The sequence below is a fragment of the Mesocricetus auratus genome, unplaced genomic scaffold (genome assembly GCF_017639785.1).
Source record: "Mesocricetus auratus isolate SY011 unplaced genomic scaffold, BCM_Maur_2.0 Super-Scaffold_100004, whole genome shotgun sequence".
In the NCBI taxonomy this organism is placed as follows: domain Eukaryota; kingdom Metazoa; phylum Chordata; class Mammalia; order Rodentia; family Cricetidae; genus Mesocricetus; species Mesocricetus auratus.
This window is the reverse complement of record NW_024429189.1, coordinates 50,941,983-50,960,795: the sequence shown is the minus strand read 5'-3', so window position 1 is coordinate 50,960,795 and position 18,813 is coordinate 50,941,983. Positions and strand designations below refer to the sequence as shown.

Sequence of the window (18,813 nt, the reverse complement as noted above, 5' to 3'; positions counted from 1 at the left end):
AGCAAGGGTCTGATATCTTCAGCATGATAACTGAACATGATGCCACAGCATGTTTTCTTTGTATAATACTGGCAACACTAAGAGAAGAACAGAAGGAATCAAAACAAAAAGTACATGAAGATAAGGAATTCTTGCCCTTTTCCCAAGCCCTGTACTTATATTTCCCTGCACTGATAAATGCTATCATATTTTTTTGCAGGGATGAAACATTTAAAGAGATGAGTTGTCTTTCTTTAGCAAGGCATTATCAAGGAAGGATTTGTAGCATAAAGCTAACAAAATGATAATTTCATAGTTGGTCCTTTAAAGACAGTAAACAGCAAGTCTCATCTAGCTACCTCACTGGTAGCTAGAATCCATTTCTTTAATTACTCATCCCCTAGATCCAGCAAAGCCTGATGCAGGATTGTTTATGAGACCTCAAGCCATATGAGTAACAAAATCTTTTTAATTCGGCTAAATTGTTCATTCCTCTTTCCATTATCAACTGAAAAAATTTCATTTCACTAACTGGCATTTAATTGTATATATAAAAAATAGAAGGAAACTCAAAAGCTTAGCCATAAGATTTCCTCTAGGATCTTTAAGTTATTACTTTTCAGGATGTTCATTCTTTTCACAGCTATTTGTTATGGCTTCATGACTCCCAATCACATGAAACAAATAAAGCACTATTTTTTTTACAGACTTAACTTTTTAGGATTATGAAAAATGGCAATGTATTTAAGAAGGAATCATAAGTCAAAACAAGAATTGAGATGCCAAAGAGACTGAAGGATTATATTCAGTTTTAGTTGGTGTATTCAGTACCTGTGCCAGTATGTATAAAACTAGGAAATTAATTTTTAAATATTTGCTTGTTTTTCTTGGCTCATAGTTTTAAAGATTTCAATCTGACACTATGTATTAGTGCATGTTGGACCTATGATGAGCTAGTATGTAATGGTGGGGTTGTGTGGTCAAGTTCTTTATTTCATGACCAAGACAAGTGAGTAATAAAAGGGTCATCAGAACCCAATAAGCTTCTTTTAGGGAATATTCATAATGGCCTAAATATTCTCCCTATGTAGAAAGCCCTGCTAAAATAGCACCTCCAAAGCCTGAGAATGATGGTGTCACTGTGGGAGGGTAAAAGAAAAATATTCAAAAGTCAACTGAATTTCTATAAACCAGAAATAAATGAGTAGGATTTGAAAGCACATTGCACTGTCATAATAACACATCATAGAATAGATGACTTAGAAAACATGTGGCAATGAGAATGCAAGTCTGAAATTTAGGTATTGGTAGATTTGATATTTTCCTAAAGCACCTCTCGTTTGTAACAGGGCAATATTCTTCTTGTAGGGCTTTAACTGTATGAGAAAACTCTCCCAGGGCTTTTTTGTTGTTGTTGTTGTTGTTTTTTAATAAAGATATATTTGCCTGGATTACAGTCTCTTATATTATGCACAAGCGTACATACTAATGCATGTGCTTAGACACACACAAGACATAGATACATACATTTATATTTAAAATGCATGGTAACAATTAGAGATACAAATGCAAAATAAAGACATAAATCTTTCACTAAAACTTTTAGATATTTTCCCAGGGATCCATTAATACATCCTCTTCCTTGAATGTTTTTCTTTGTTGATAACAAACTTATATTGTTGAGGAATGTGTGCTAGGTTGAAGGAGCCAACATTAATACTTTCTCATTAAATAAGCACATAGATCATATTAAAGATTACTTTTTCTTTTACATATTCTGTGGACATTGAAAATTGTAAAACTCCGTGTATCCTCCAATACAGTGTCAATGAATAGTTTTACTCTCTTAAACTGTGTGAAAATTGATCTTTTCATCCTATTCCTAATAACTATTGAAAACTGCCGATTTTCCTGTTATCTACTTTCTTTTGAGTGTCATATTCCTGAAATAATGTACTCTGTCGATTTTTCATGTTAGTTTCAAAATATGAACATACATTTCTTGATACATTTTATGTTTGAATGTTCATTATGTTAAAATACTGAATAGAGCTATAGTATGGACATACACATTAAGCCCCTCCCCTTACAGTTTACTACTTATTTAGCATTTGTTCTTAGAAACCCCACTTAACCTTCTAACCTCAGTCTATTTGTTGGGAAAATGTGATGCTAAATTTAAATGTCTCATTTATTATAAAGCTTAACACTCAAGGCAAGAATGCTAAATATGCTAATGTCTTCCATGATTGTTCACCTTCAGATCACCTTTGCTCATGAAGCACAGCATGTCCATGTCGTCATTATAAAGACCTAGCTATTAAGGGAAGTTTCTTTCAATTGAAATGTGTCAAATATTATTCCATACCCCGGAGCTTATATAGATATGTAATGGTCACTGGTTAAAAATGGCTATTGAGTATTCTTCTCAGAGGGTTTTGTAATAATTCTTATCCATAATTTTGACCTCATGTGACACATAGTCCTGTTTTTATATTTTGTTTCAAAACTAATTCAATAATGAATATGTGTCTGCCCCTTCCTTTTCTGTAATGGTCTTCATTTTAATCTCTTCTCTGCCTCTAGAGAAGTAACAGGGTTTGTGTTGACACACAGGTATACCTGATTGTCAATCATATTATTTCTTGCACTGTCTCAGTTGGAGGAGGCAGAGATTTATAGCAATGTCTGAACACTATTATTAAATCTGTTACACTTTTCTGGGGGTATCATGAGACTGGAGCTGGAAGCAGTAAATGCTATATTGCTTTCTTATACACAATTCTTTTTGCAAATGATTATGACCAATGCTTAAATTCTCTACTCATTCACAGCAGAGTTTTATGTCTAGACTAGCTGTCAAAGTAAGGAAATGTTTCAGGTGAAAGAAAAAAATTAGAATTATATATAAATATATATCTGTATGTGTTTCACGTAAATCAAACACTTGTTAAATTATGACCATCTCATTTGTAAATTACAAAGGTCAACATAACAAATCACTTGTCACATGTGTAAATAAATCATCTGTCAATCATTAAAATCATGCATCTTTTAAAGCAAAAGAATATCAGAATATAGTTTTAATTATATAGCATGTTTAATTACAAATATCTGTTATCTTTATAAAACATGAAATAATTATTTTAGGTTAATTTTTTGTGTTAATATTTATTGAAAGTCAAGCAAATATTGTTCTTATAGACAGGCTTTCCTTCAATTCCAGCAAATTTTAAACATACACACACACACACACACACACACACACACACACTAAATTTTCAGGCTTGAAAAATGAAATTTTAATATTAAGTTGTTTGCTCTTTGCCAATAGTTAGTTTTCGAAGATGAGAATTGATTTTCCCCTCTAACAAAATAGTTTTAAAAAGCCTAACTGACTTTGCTGCCTTTCTTTTTGGGATGAAGAGTTGCTAGCATATCCTCTTGAGTTTGGTTTTTATCAATTTTTCTTGAGCAATAAAAGTTATACTTTTATAGTTTCTGGGCCCAAATGAGAAAACATGAGGATAATCATATCCTTATTGTTGGAAATTTGCTCTTAGAAAGCTCAGCTATAACGGGAAGCTGTAGTTACTATCTTGAAAGACAAGAGAAACCCAATAACTTATATAAATTAGAAATACAGGAACACATATAGAACTTCTATCACATTGTTAGTTAATTGGGCTTGAATGTGACTGAGTTTTAGAATCTACAATTAAACTAGTCTTCAACTGTTCAACAAAGTTACAGAGTCATAACCATATGTAATAGTATTAGTGCTCTGCTGAACTCTGCCTCAATTGTTATACACCAAATCAATAACCATTACAAAACAGTAAAAGAATAAATAGTTTGTTTGATAACTAAGAATAAACAGAAGAAAAGATTTAAATATGTATTGAATGTTATAAAGCAAGTCCATTCTGATAATAATGGTTAGAGGTATGATTTGAAATCTGTGTTACTCACTGAAAAATGAGGTATATTTAATCAGTAGTAATTTGATTCAGCTCCCTAATTATAATGAGCAATTTTACATGAAAGTGAAACTTTACGTACCTAGTTACTACAGATAGAATGGGAACACTCTTTCCCTAACACATTCACAAATTACAGATTTTTTGTGTTTTTTTTAATCTACATGATAATTATAAAAAAAGGAATAATGGAAACATATTAGCTGGTAATCAGTGGCCTCTAAGGAACTCTTGAAAATTAAAATTTACGTTAGGCTTTTCGTATTCATAGCATCCTTTATCATGAGAAACCTTTTATATGTGTCCACTTGCCTGTACTTAATTGTCTGTGTTGAAAGTTTGAACCTATTGATGACAACAGTACAAATCCTCACCTCTGCTTCAAATCTTTGGACTCATGATCCCCCAAAGCTATGAACCTTTGCATACTATTTTTTGTTTTTTGTTTTTTTACGAGACAGGGTTTCTCTGTATTGTTTTGGAGGCTGTCGGTTCGGCCTAGCCTCGAACTCACAGAGATCCGCCTGCCTCTGCCTCCCGAGTGCTGGGATTAAAGGCGTGCGCCACCACCGCCCGGCTGCATACTATTTAATAAAATACTTTGTCAATCATATCACTTTTTTATATTTGTGTTGTGCATTGGAAAGGTATTCTGAGGTACAAGTATATGTCTTTGAGATTCATTCTGGAAAAGAATGAGACCAGCTGGAGGAAGAGACTCAGTAAAACATAAAAATAAATGACATGAAGAAATTTAAATGAATAAAAAATGGGTGAAACATGAGCATGGTTACCCTACTTGAACATTAATAATTTGCCTGCCGCCGTTGTATAGCCTTTAATGAAGGTCAATGGCGAAGGGCAGTGATTGTCACAATTACATCATCATTTTTGTGCAGTTTCTTTGAATTTTGATCTTGAAAAGAAAACTTAAGATGCCCAGGCAGCATCTGAACACTGTACATTTTCTTAGAGAAAACAAGCACTGACCTTAACTATTTAATTTTTCATAGTGTCTATACTTTGTTCTAAAGGAGAAACTATCACCCTTCCCAAGGATGTTCACTATTTACATGGTAAAAAAGATTTCAAAACAACAATAAAAATGCAGTATCTTGCCTATATACCATACATAAATGGAATTGTTACACACAGAGCGACCTTCCCTCATTTTTTAGCTTATGAAGATGCTTTCTTTGAGTCTTCTTCTAAAGTTATTCTTGGAAACTTTTCAAGATATGGAGAAGGAAAATTAAATAGGACTTGTTCAAATATAAAAATGCTGCAAAACATAGCCCAGAAAAAAAAACCTCAGGAAATAAAGGCAGCGAAGTTTTATTTCTGGTCTCCCAGAGTGGGCTTAATCACTAGCTCATTGGGATTTCATTTCTAGAGTATTGCTCCACCTCACCATTTTACTTCAAATAATGTTCCTTGCGGTTCTGTCACCAAATTTTCTTCATTGGAAGAGGGTAAAGAGGTTTCCTTATGGCTCCTGCAAGGCAGTGATTGGCTCTTAGTTGATTCTAGGAGTGTTTTCTAAATAAATAATTTGCTCCCATTTCTATCTCCAATTCTGTTTCTGGTGAATTATTGAAGCCAGGCCAGGAAAATGATTGCTAACCTCATCATGCTACATGCTTGAAGGGTGTAGAACTGCAACACATTGCTGCAGCAGGGCTATTGGGTAGGGCTCACTATGGTCCCAGTTTGAATATTTGAGAAGCAACCTTCAAATAAGGTCACTAACTGACTTGTTTAGTACTATGAACATATTGTCTCTGAGTCACCAGTTTATCTCAATTGATGTATAAGGAATATGAGATCAGAGTAGACTATTAAATAATATTACTAAACACATTGAAATTTATATTCAGTGGGAATTATGAATTCTTTCTTCATAGAAGGTTAGACTATTAGAGCAATAAAAATATTTTTCTTTGTGTCTATTTCCAACAATGTTGAAATTGTATGTTTTGGATCTCTGCATATCCACAACCATTTTTAATATCTTATAGTCATGTCCACATTTTTATTTAATTATATTTTCTTAGTCAAACGTAGCTTCAAATGAAAACAGATGAAGTTAAAAAATTCAAAAAATACTTGAACTGAGTAACATCAATGAAAATTGTGAGCCTGGTTCATAGGCTTTTAATACATAAGGAACTCAATTTATTTGAACCTCTTAATTAGTTTGTAAGGGACTTTGGTGGCTCAGCAAATTAATATGCATAGCTTTATATTTACTAATTTTATCATATATGCATATGTACAATATACTTTATAGATAACTGCTTTATTTGAATATTATTACTAAATTTTAATGCCACTTTTTTTAGTCTTAATAATAAATTTCTTTTATTGTTGCCTCTTAATAGAAATTTCAACATTTTATGGCCTTTCTCTCTTTTATTTATTTTTAATTTTAATAAGCTTCATTATTAAACTTGAAAATAAATTGAAACATCACACACCAAAATGAACCAGAGACAAAAATCTACACAGTTTAATCACTCATACAGTTATAAATGGTCTTTGAGTGGAAGCTCTGGGCAAATGACCCTGGCTAGATATCTATTCAATTTCATAAGATTAGTTTTCATGACATTTTTCTTCAGGAAAATTATTTACCTTTTTTTGATGAGCTAGAGGAATATAGGTGATGCAGAATGAGAAGTTACCTTTAGGTCTTCCAAGGAATTAGAGATTTAAAAGTCTGTGTTATACTATAATGGACTTGAAGATGTTGTTCTGTCCTTTTTATGGGAATAGTATATTGTAATCCCAAACAAGCATCATAAGATAGTTCTTGAGGTGTGTGTGTGTGTTTGTTTCACAAAATTGGTGTGTAGAGACAAAATTTATTCTGTTATCCTTGCAGATTGATGGGGGGGGAGGGGAGGGCAGAAGGGCATGGGAGAAAAAGAGGGAGAAAAGAGGAGGGGAGAGGAGGACATGGGAGATCAAGAAGGTTGAGCCAGGGTAAGAATAGAGGAGAAAAGGATGGGAGATACCATAAAAAAGGGAGCCAGTATAAGTTGGAGGAGAGATCTGGCACTAGTGAGATCTTCACAGATCTACAAGAATGATACCAACTGTCATTAAGGCTACTTTAAATGCCCTCCCATAATAATGACAATGATGACTACCTTATATGCCATCCTAGAACTCGCATCCAGTGTTTCCTGTTGAAATAAAAGTGATAGTAATCAAGGATCTTCCTACTGGTTATCCAAAGTGAGTGGTTCAGATTTGGTATTTATTGCTTCTTGAAGCAGTAGTATACATTACTGTATCTTAAAACAGGGAAACAATTTAGTGGTGCCTTGGTAGAGCTGCCATGCACATGAGGGAAGTGAGCCAGGGCTAAGAGTAGAAACAATACTTTCTTGCAATAGCTGAATGAATTATTAAAGATGAAGACCCAGTACTTGGTTTTAACAGCCATATCCCAGTGATAATGCCTTAATTTATCTCATAATATCTTAGTCCTTTAATAGGTAAGTCTGACGCATTTTCTCCTTGCAATATACAGTATATAGCATTGTGACCTTGGAGCAATGTGGCCTATTCCATGCAATTTCTCTACTATAACTGTAAAGAGAGACCCCAGCCTTCTGAGGAGGACCTGCAAGACGTGCATGTGGAGAGTAGCAAGCAGAACAATAAGCAAAGTGGCTTTCACAAGCAACTTACATGAAACCATCTATCTTTTGCTATTAAGTTCTGGCATCACATAATGTAGATGAGTTCAATTTTAAATTTTGTAATAGAAATAGTATTGTGAATTATTTTCCTTCTGTGTTTTGATTTAATGCTCCTATATTCTTATTCCGTTTTAAACTCCATTACCATTAATAGACTCTTATTCAAGTAAAAACAACTGGAAGCAGTAGTATGCATAGATAAGACTGCTAATACATTTAAAGTAAAACTGAAATGAGCTTCAATCGCTACCTCCCAATTTAGATACATATATCATAAGCAAATGCATTTCAGCATAGTCTATGCTGATGTACTAAAGAAAAATTATATGAATGATACATAATGAAAAACTGGTCAAATATCCTGATTTTTAAATTTACAAATAATTATTAATTCAACAAGTGAAAAAATCAGAGAAAATAACATTACTCATTCACACAACTGACCGATAAACACATAAAAAACCTTGTATACCAAAAATTTTATTATTATAATTGATAACATCTAAAATATATTTCAAATAGTCTAGTATCCTTCACATTGTCTAAGAAATGATTTTGGTTGGGCAACTTCATGTTCTGAATATATGGACTGAAGAAATTATATATATGCCTGTGTGTATAGTTCATGCTAATATTTCTAGGCTTTTCTGTTTGAGCTGTTCACAGAATGAGAAGCCACTTACTTAAACCTATAATCTGTTTTAGGCTTATCATTGTAATATGAAGATTGATTTCCTGTCAACTCACTTAAGTCAAAGTAATAGCCACTTGTAAAACCACTGGAATAAAAGATAAGTTGAATAAAATAAGAAGATTAGTTGAATCTCAGAGCATTAATTAGAATCTTACTTGTTTAAAAATATGTAGAGAATTTAATATGAAGAAAAATTATGACTACATGATTATGCAGGATTTTCTTGAGAATTCACTCTCATTATATTAAAGATGTAATAATCCTCAAATGTTCAGACCAGAAATATGAAGAGAATATGTTTAAAAGGAGATGTTGTAGGGCATGGTCAATGTCATTTAGAAGTGGCATTATTAACTCAGACACAGAGGTACAATTTCATAAGAACAAACAGGAGATGTAAGACACAGCAGGAGGGAGTAGCTATTAGAACAACCAAGTGGATCAGGGGCGAACCTCAGAGATTCCAATCTGGAGACCACAAGAAAGAGCTGGGTAGTTCTAGAGAAGAATACAAGATGTAGCTTTGTTCTCTTGGGAAGTGTGGCCTAAATAAGCTACTTTAGAACTGCTTAATCAGAGGGCATACTGTGGAGAGGTTTACGCATTAAATTAAGTCACCAAAGTAAAAGAAAATGACTTGTGTTTTATATGAGCATATGGATTTTCTCCTAATTCAGTATATCATGGATCTTTGGAGCATAATGTAAATTAATGTATGGGCAGTTGTGGCTTAATACTGGCTGATATAAAGAATAGAAAATTACATTCCTAGAAGCCTATTAACATGAGGTTTGTCAGAAAATTTTTCTATATATGAGCACTAGGAGCTTGTGCTTCCTGTTTATAATTTTTGTATGATATTAAAAATAAAAAGCAACTAATATACAATGATGTGTCATAAATATGGCAAATATGGAAAACTAAATGCAGAAGGCAATATTAAACAAAATACTTGTTGACAGTTAACATGCAGTAAGTAATTTTTTACTATAAATGTGTAGCATAGTATTCTGAAGCATGTGATGACAGCAAAGATATAGAAAAGAAGAATAAATTTTGGTAAGAAGCTTACATAAAAATTAATGATACAAGTAAAACCATAATGTTTTAAAAGAAAAATGCTGCATATGTTTGTCCAGATGTGAGTGTTCATTCACAGATAACCATATGAAAATATAATTAATGAAATTATTTAAAAGTTAGAGATTAAGAGTTTTAAAAGATAAGGAAAGACTTAGACGAATATGTGTTCTTTGCCAACAGTGTTGGGGCTCGATTAAGATTTGAATGCTCATAATTCCAATGGTGGGAAATCTCATGACTGTAGCAAGAAATGATGCCTAGGATGTAAGGGAAAGATAGACCATTGTTTGAATTCTTCCAGTCCTTTCTGTATACATAGTTCACAAGATTTGAAAATTCTGGTATAGATTCTAGTTCTTTGCACCCAAATACAGAGATAACTATGTATGCATTTAAAACAGGACTTTGTTGGTCTACTCACAATATTAGTATATCCCAAGACTTATCTAATAAATTGGTGAGCAAAGGTAATGAACTGACTGAAAAGCTTTTTGGAGACAACGTCCTTTTCAAGAACACTCAATGGATTGTGGCTTAACTAAGCAAATCTTAGAAGGAGAAAGAAAAACATACAAAAAAGAATGTGGATGGTGAACAAAAAGTAATGAATGAAAGGCAAGGCAGTATAACATCAATCTATTAAACTTATTAATAATGGAAGAACTAACTTTGCGTGCATAAATACAATATTTGCATGTGTGCTGTCCTTATAAGCAATACACATTTTAATAGCAAGAATAACATTTGTACTTTATTCATGTATATTTTTGTATGTTGACCATATCCAGCTATAAAATCTAAAAAAAAATCTCAATGTCAGTAGATTAGATGATTGGCAAAGTTCTAGGAAGGTAGGAGGATAGATACAATCCTGGAGAATATTCAGGAAGACTGGGCTTCTGGAGAGGAAGTAAAAGTTTAGATCCACATTTTGGTTTTTCACTTTTGGAGTGATACTTTTATTTGATAGATAATTTCACTAGAACATACAATCTTCTTGAAAAAACTATTTTGAAAATGGCATTTTAACTACAGTTTTTTTTGAGGAGAAGCTTGGAGTGAAGATGTGCAGCAGTCTAGATTAGAATACATTCTATATAGAATTAAGAGTTTCTTTTCATACACACCTTATTCTTAATCATTGAGCTTATGGTATGTTCACTGTGTGTCAATATATTTCACTTTCACAGAAAAATTGTGTTCTAAATGATTGGGTAGATAAACAAGTCACTATTTTCAGCACAAGGAATTATTTATAAAAATAATGTTTCACTTCCTGCTGCATGAATTTAGAACTAGCAAGTAATCTGAAAGGGGAATTTCTCAACCAAAATTTCGGTCTCATGGGTATTGGCCCATTGCCTTATTAGTCAAGTGAAGGCACATGTAGAAACAAAAATATTGAAGACTGACTGTCATGTTCATGTGAGCTAAACTAAGATTGTAGCTGTATCTACTAGGATAGTTGACCTTAAAAATGCTATAATAGATGATCCTGGAATGTACTTCACCATGGTTTTTTTTCACATGATATATAAAGATTTTAATGTCTGCAAAGAAAATGATAAATCCAAAATATATTAAAATTAATCCTATAATGTTGAGATTGCATTTTTAAAGAGTAGCAGGAAAAGCTACACATGAAGATGAATTATCCAAGGTGGAGATTGTGGGGAATGAAGGGCTAATGGTAAAACAGATTTGACTTATTGACCAAGACTAGGATGAGAAGAGAACTCCATAAAATGACTGTTATTTCAGAAGACTTTAAGGAAAGGAAATAATATAGCTCAATGATTTTTTTTTGATGTGGGCAAAACACCATGGTGTAATTGAAAGTTTTTGTTGCACCTGTTCCTGCAGATGATTAGCCCCAAATAAACACACCAAGACATATTAATCTATAAAATTTTTGGCGCATGGCTATGGCTTCTTACTGGCTAGCTGCCTCTAATTACTAACCCTTTTATATTAATTAAGTATTTCCATGTACTTTTAGCTTATCTGGTAATGCCCTGGCATGTTACTCCTTCTACCTCTACATGTCTTTCCTCTGATGACTTCTCTTTGCTTTTCTTTGCAGCCTTCTTCTGGTCTGGTAGTCCCACCTGGCTACTGGGCAATCAGTGTTTTATTCATCAACCAATAAGGGAAACATATACACAAATGGATTTCCCCCATCACCATGGTTTTTACTTTAGTAACATGATTTTTTATGTTGTCATTCACAGAGCTTATAAATATAGGACCAAAAAGAAGGCCAATGGTACTTATAAAATAAGGTGATTGGATTGAACTTGAACTCAAACCTTTTGTCAGCCAAGCTGAGATGTCCTGTGGGTAATTCACTGTGTTTCACCACCAATAATGGAGTTCAGAGAAAATACTTGTTTGACACCCAAATATATGAAATTATGAGTGTTTCTTTCTTTGCTTCCCATTAACCAATGTGAAGGCAATTTTTACCTTAAGTTTTGTTATTTGTTGTCTTATGAGTAAGTGTATTGTATGTGTATGTAATGTTTCCTCATCAATACATAGACAAAGGCAAGAGTAGCATCCCTGAAGGCCTGCTATGTCACTCTCTGCCTTATTCCCTAAGACATCAGTAATGTCTCACTGAATGTGGGATACACAGTTTTGGGTAAACTTGCTGTCCAAGTCTGGTGATTTTTAAGTCCCTTCAACAAAAGTAGGGTTACAGAGTAGAAGCTATTATGCTAGACTTTTCATTTGGGTCCTGGGAATCTAAACATCTTTCTCATCCTTGTGCTTCATGGGCTTGTGTCTATGACATCATCTCCCTAGTCCTGGAAAGCCCTTTGTTAGTTGAGTACAATTGCATTTCACATTCACGTTTCACTCTGTATTCCAAGTTATTCTAATGATTGCCACACATACCATAGTGGTGTCTATAATCAACAGACTTGATGGTAGATGTTCTTTTGTATGCTATGAGTATACTTTTCTCTTGTTGGTTGATAAATTAAGCTATTTTGGCCAATGGACAGACAAGATGCAGTCAAATGGGAAGTATAGGTAGGGCTGCCGGACTAGGAGAAAGCTGGGAAGAGGAACACAAAGAGTTGCCAGAGAGAAGCCATGTAGCTGTTGGTGGAGCAAGAGGTCAAGACATCACTAGTAAACAAAAACAACATGGAGATATACACATTAATAAAATGGGTTAATAATTAAGAGATTGCGAGCTAATAAGAAGCCTTGGTTAGGCAGGCAAACACCTTATAATTAATATAAGCTTCTGTGTGTTTATTTGGGACTAAATGTTTTCAGGACAGGGCAGGACAGAAACCTCCATCTACACAGACTAGAGGTGGTGGTAAGAACTGTTAAATCACTTAAATTTCCATAATAGATGTGATTCATATTAATGCATGTCTGGAAAGAATTAGGGTTTCAGCTGTAGAACATAATGTTTAGAAAAATACACAAGGAAATATCCCAAGCTGCTCTCAGAACCATGGTTAGCCACCCATTGATTTGAGCATTTTTTTTATTACTGGGAGTTTAACTTTTAGTTGTCTGATGGCCACACTGCTTGTAGACACTTTCTTGACTTTTGTATGATTTTTCCCCTCATCATTGTTCTTCAACCAGTTAAGCAGAATTACTTGATTATAGGGTGAGTTTTGTCAGGATAGATGAACAGGAGTCTCCTTATAAATTTATAACTCTAACACATAATGGATGAGGAGATACTGTAAATAATATCTAAGGAAAGTATTAAATATAGATATGCATTTATAATCAGAATGACTTTGATAGCACTTAACTGCAGCTCATCTTTTGTTCAAACATCTGTATCCATGACAACATAGCAATTTATTAGCCAAGTTCAATTTCCATTTATCACACCTAAGAACATTCTTCCTCATACATTCAATAAATTCTGGCCATGTAATAGCAACAAACTATATGGCTATTCTAAATTAAAAGTTAAGTAAGTCCAGTTTAACAACAATAATTTAAATAGTAAGAGAGCTGAATCATTTGGAAATAAAAAAGGGGAAGATAACATGGAGAAAGAAGAATAATCACACAAGTGTGCATGAAATTAGCTGCAGGGAGAGGCACCGGGAGGAAGGAACTGCAGGATATGAACAGGAGAAAAAATGAACAAGCTGGATGAGAGTCATAGGGTGATGGAAAGAAAGATGTACATTGTTAATTGAGTCAGACAGTCAATGTAGGTTTTAGTCATAATAAAGAACAGTTGTTCTGATATATGAAAACCAATCTGGGGCAGTGTTTCACAGTAGATGTCTTTATCTATTTGTCTTCAAAGCTATTTTCAAATATTTTGCTTGGGGAAAAATCATCTGTTCCAATTTAAGTCCCCATTTTGGGAACATAACATATTAAAGCATTTGAAATAAAATTTCTGCCATCCTATTTTTAACCTTCCTATTTGTCAATCATAAATTGTGATGTTTACTCCATCAAAAGAACTTTTTAGGAAAGCATAAAGATCAATATTATTATTATAGTAAATAATAATGAAAATAATTGTTCTAATTTTCTCCCTTGGCTCTTATTTAAAATAAGATTCTTGATTTTTATGATATGAAAGATGCATTATATTCTGTCTTTAGAGCCATACATGTCACATAAGTAATACTTTCTCTGAACAGGATCACATTAAAGTTGAAGTCTATTGTTTTCTCTGTTATGACAAGACTTTTCTAACCTTTGCATCTGATGAAATTAGCCTATGCTAACTGGTCTGAAGACTTCTTATAAGATGGCATTCACTGGAACAGAAACAACTAAGAAAGTTTCTTGGGAAAACTGTACTCTTCCAAGGTTTTCCATGAAATATTAGCATTTTTTACTATCTACCAAAAGCTGGAGAAACTATAATGCTGAGCTAATTACAAGTAAAGCAGAGTCTGGAAAGGTAATTAGGAAATGTCCACAGTTATTTCTACCTGATTTGGAAAGATGTTACAAATGTGAGCACATAGAAAGAATTACTGCAGGAACAGCTGCTAATTTTTATTTTTTCCCACATCTGTACTCTCAAGAGTATATCAAGACACAAAGTGCTTTTGCAGTTAATCTCAAGCTGTCATTTAATAGTGACTTAATTGTTTTAATTTATGTCAATACTTTCATATATATTTCCTATGTGACTTATAAATGAACATAATAAATTTAAGAATTTTAATATTCAAAAACTTTATGAACACACTTATATTAGTTAGTTGACATTTCTGTTTTAGAATGCCTATGGGGAAATAATATACATTCCTCGTGAGTTTTAGACTATTTTCCTTTCAAATCCTAAAATTGCTTAAATATAAATTTCCATGACTACTGTCTAAATCCATGGCTAAGAAATGCAGTAAATTCTCAAGATAAGCTATGTTATAAGAAATGGAGGCTCAAACCTATATACTCTCTATTATATTGTCTATTATATTTGCTGTGATTGATGACAACATTTAAGTGTGGTAAAACTCTGAAGAAACTCGGGTTTTGGTGATTTAATGATATCATGTGGCAGAAGAAAATCATAAATAGAACACACTCTATTGCCACCAATACTAAATCAAAGACCATCTAAACACCAACGTTTGATTTACTTAAATAATTAACAAAAATTTATTGCAAGAGATATAGTTCACTGAATTTACAGATTCAAGGAACATGATACAAAACAAATAGGGTCATCATCTTTGTCTAAACGTTAAATAGGTGCAAATACACAAAGATTAGAAAAACAAGGAGCATACTTTACAACATGAATTACAGTACTATAAATATATTTTATGTACATTATGCATACTTTAAGACATCATGTTAATATACAGCATATATTATATTGATTCTCAAACTATTCAGTGCTTTAATAATATCATGTATCAGAAATTTTAATAATTTATCAGCATCAGTACACTTACAGTAAATGATTTGAAATCAACAAGGCCAGTTTTGGCCAGTTTATACTGTCACTTAAATCGCCAATTATGCACGTAGATAAACACCTACTCATAGGTATATATATATGTGTGTGTGTGTGTGTGTGTGTGTGTGTGTGTGTTCTTTTCTCTTTATGATGGTGACTAGAAGAGGGGCTGCAGAGGAATGACAGTGGGATGCGGGGAAAGCAAAGAAGGAAAAAGTGTGTGGGGTAGAGGTGGAAAAGCCAAGTGGCTGGGGTGAAGAACCGACGCAGGGATGATTGGCATCTGAGGAGAAGCCACCAAAGCCGGCTGATTGCCCGGGCGAAGCCTCGGTCCCACAGTTCCCACCGAGATCTGAGGTATAGATGTTCTGGCGAGAGCTGGGACTTGAGGGAGAAGCTGTGGGTGTGGCTGAAGCACTTTGAAGGTCCCAGCAGCTGCGGCTGCGGCTGCAGCTGCTGCAGCTGCAGCATGATGCTGTAAAACAGTGTGGTGGATAGTGGTAACAGAGGTAGAACAAAAGGGCCGCTGCAAAGGCAAAGGCTGCACAGCAGTGCTAGGAGGAGGCAGGGGAGCAGAAGGAAAGGTGAATTTGACCGTGTTGGCCAGCACATTTGGCTGAATGATGTGCTGGTAGACCTCGCATGGTAGATGTTTTAACTTGTCGTGGTTTTCTAGTGGAATCAATATTGTTTGCTCTGGTAAAGCTAATGGAGTCAGGATTTGCTCTGTTGTTACGAAGGTGTGCCCGCTGACGTGGGCTTCCTTGAACTGTATTGGTGGTTGTGCGCTGAGGATCCCAGAATTGTAACAGAGCCACTCTGTTGATGTCTCATTCATCTTTCCCTGTGGAGCAGTCTCGGCCAGTTCATAACGGCAAATGTATGATTTCGTCTGCGAATTTCTAAAGTTCCTTTCAGAATTAGGCACCTTCAAAGGAATTTGCTTTTCATTACTGTGTGTAGTCTGGTTTCTTAGACTGTGTTCAAGCAAGGTATTGTCATTTGAGTCATTTGGCGGGGTCCTTGCTACATGTACAGATGTAGTGAGATCATTGGAAGCCTGTGACATATCAGATGGAGTAGTCTCCACTATTGACTGCTCACTTTTGCTACTGGTTTCAGAAGGAAGTGGATTGTAAGGGTGTAGCATTACTTTGTTTTCTGCTTGCTCTGCTTGCTTGGAGTTATTCTCAATACTCATATTTTCTTGTGGCTTTATTTCCTCTTTTTTGTCTTCCTTTACTAAGCCATCTGGAGGATTCAAAGAACTGCTTTTCATGGAATAATCTGAATTGTCCTTGGTTTTCAAAGTTCCACCCCCAATATGTAATCTACTTCTTTTTCTCCTTCGTTTTTTTTTCGGCTGACAGGGAGTGACTGAAGCACTTGGTGGCTTCAAATATTCTTCTGCCAAATGGTTCTGCCGATTTAAACTTTCACCTGCTGAATAAGAACATGAGTGTTGTCTGCGTTTCCGATGGAATCCTTCTGCTTCACTCATGAGAGAATTGTAACCTCTTTTCATAGGCTGATTCTGACTGGGACCTTTCACATCACTTTGAGGAACTAAGCACTTGTCATCCCCTAGACAGCTTGATGTTCTGGCTTTCCAACAGCAGTAAGTTCCGGAATATGTTAAGTTTTGTTTCCCAAGATGTACCATGGGTGTATTTGTTTGTCCATTTACAACTATTGTGTTTTTTCTTTCATGGTTTTGAGAACTGATAGCATGGTTGTTGGATTCAGTATTCCATGTTGTATTCATTTCTTCATTTTCACTTAAATTTGTAGATGCTGCATTGGGTCTTTCATCAGGTAGCTGATGTACATCTGACCACTGCTCGGGACTGCTTTCAGAAAGTGGTTCCTGTGAACCCTTCCTTGTCTCATCAGTGTACCGCCTACCCATTTCTGCTTTGTAGTAACACTCAGGTTCTTTGGCTGTCTCCCCACGATGATGGTGGCATAACTTTCTTCTTTTTTTCTTCCTTCTACTTTTGTGGAACCAGTGTTCACGAGTCTCCTTCAACCTGATTTTGTTGTATTTCTCATTTAGACTATCTCGTTTAATTTGATTTCTAGTAAAATTGTATTTGTTTGTTTTTCTGTTCATACAGGAATTATCTTTATACCTCTCATACACATTTTCATTTTGTTCTAAATCACAACTATTGGACAGATTGTGGACAGCCTGAAGAGGAGTAACTTTCGTGTGATCATTTTTATTACTGCTAGTATCTGTGACACCTTCAATTGGTACCCCGTCGCCATCAGTATCTGGCCTCTTGCAAAAGTCTTCCTTCTGTTGAGAATTAAGGTCTTTTAAGGTCAACTTACTTTTATCTTGATTGTTGTTTAATTTAGTTGACTTGAAGTCAAAACAGAGTGGATTACAGCTATAAGATATTGATGGTTCTGTAGTTGTATAAATAAGCATTTCTGATGGCCACTGAAGCACTGCAGATCCAAGTTTGTTAAGTACAGGGACAAATGGGTCACGTTGTCTTTTACACAAATCTGGTCTATTTTGTAGCATTATGTTTTCCTCTGTGGTATTTGAAGGTGCCAACGGCTCATGACTAATTTTATTCCCGGTTTCCATTTTGGCCACATCACTAATCTTAGAGATTTCCTCTGTGGTTGTTTGTGCTGGTGTGTAGTCATTAGGCACAGTGGGATTTTTTTCTATGAAGTCAGGGTTATTTTTACTCACAGGTATGTCTTCATTATCAACAACATCTACCATTGCTATTTGATGTTCAAATGGTGCTGAATTTTGGCACGTATCTGCATCAGAACATACAGGGAGTTGAAGTTGGCAAAAGGAAGTCAACAATGTGTTTTTTTCATTAGAAACTTCTTTCATCTCTTCACGTTGAGCAGTTATTTTGTCAGTACACATAACCTCCAGAGGATGAAAGGGGTTAGCTTTCTCTTCAGAACCTAGAAGCTCGCATGTTGGTGATGATAGCTGAAGATGACAAGTGCTGGGGACAAATCTCGTTTTCCTGCCCAATTCTTTCTCCACAGAGGACTCATCACTGTATTCAGAGAAGGCTGCAGCTGAAGACTCCAGCTTCAGAGAGGCTTTCTTTGGAAATGCAAAAGAAAAGCCAATTCTATGTTTATGGATACCCTGAGCTTGATCCCCAAGCTGGCAATTATTTGCTGTGCAGTTACTTGCCCTTTCCATTTCTGCAGGAGCCATGGTGACATCTTTCCCTTTCTCTTCACTGTGATTCAAATCTTGCTGGTTATTAACTAAATCTATAGTCTCTCTTTGCAAAACGTCATTGAGATTTTCTCTCACAGTAACAGTTGTTGACTTGAACATGGGGCCACTTCCAGGAGCACTGTAAAATGGGGGGGAGGGAAATAAGTTAATAGGAGAATTTAGTAGAAAACTATTCAATGACTAATTTCTTAGAGATATAATTACAT

General features: G+C 34.6%; 1 protein-coding gene across 1 annotated transcript in view; it reads right to left on the bottom strand.

Moving 5' to 3' along the window:
* Positions 1 to 15,044: 15,044 nt before the first annotated feature.
* Positions 15,045 to 18,813, bottom strand: part of Znf804a (zinc finger protein 804A) — a 213,720-nt gene continuing 209,951 nt past the window's right edge. Inside the window, exon 4 of the mRNA XM_005065109.4 lies at positions 15,045 to 18,725. Coding sequence (XP_005065166.1) covers positions 15,530 to 18,725 — 3,196 coding nt within the window. The 3' untranslated portion in view covers positions 15,045 to 15,529. The remainder of the gene's footprint in view (positions 18,726 to 18,813) is intronic.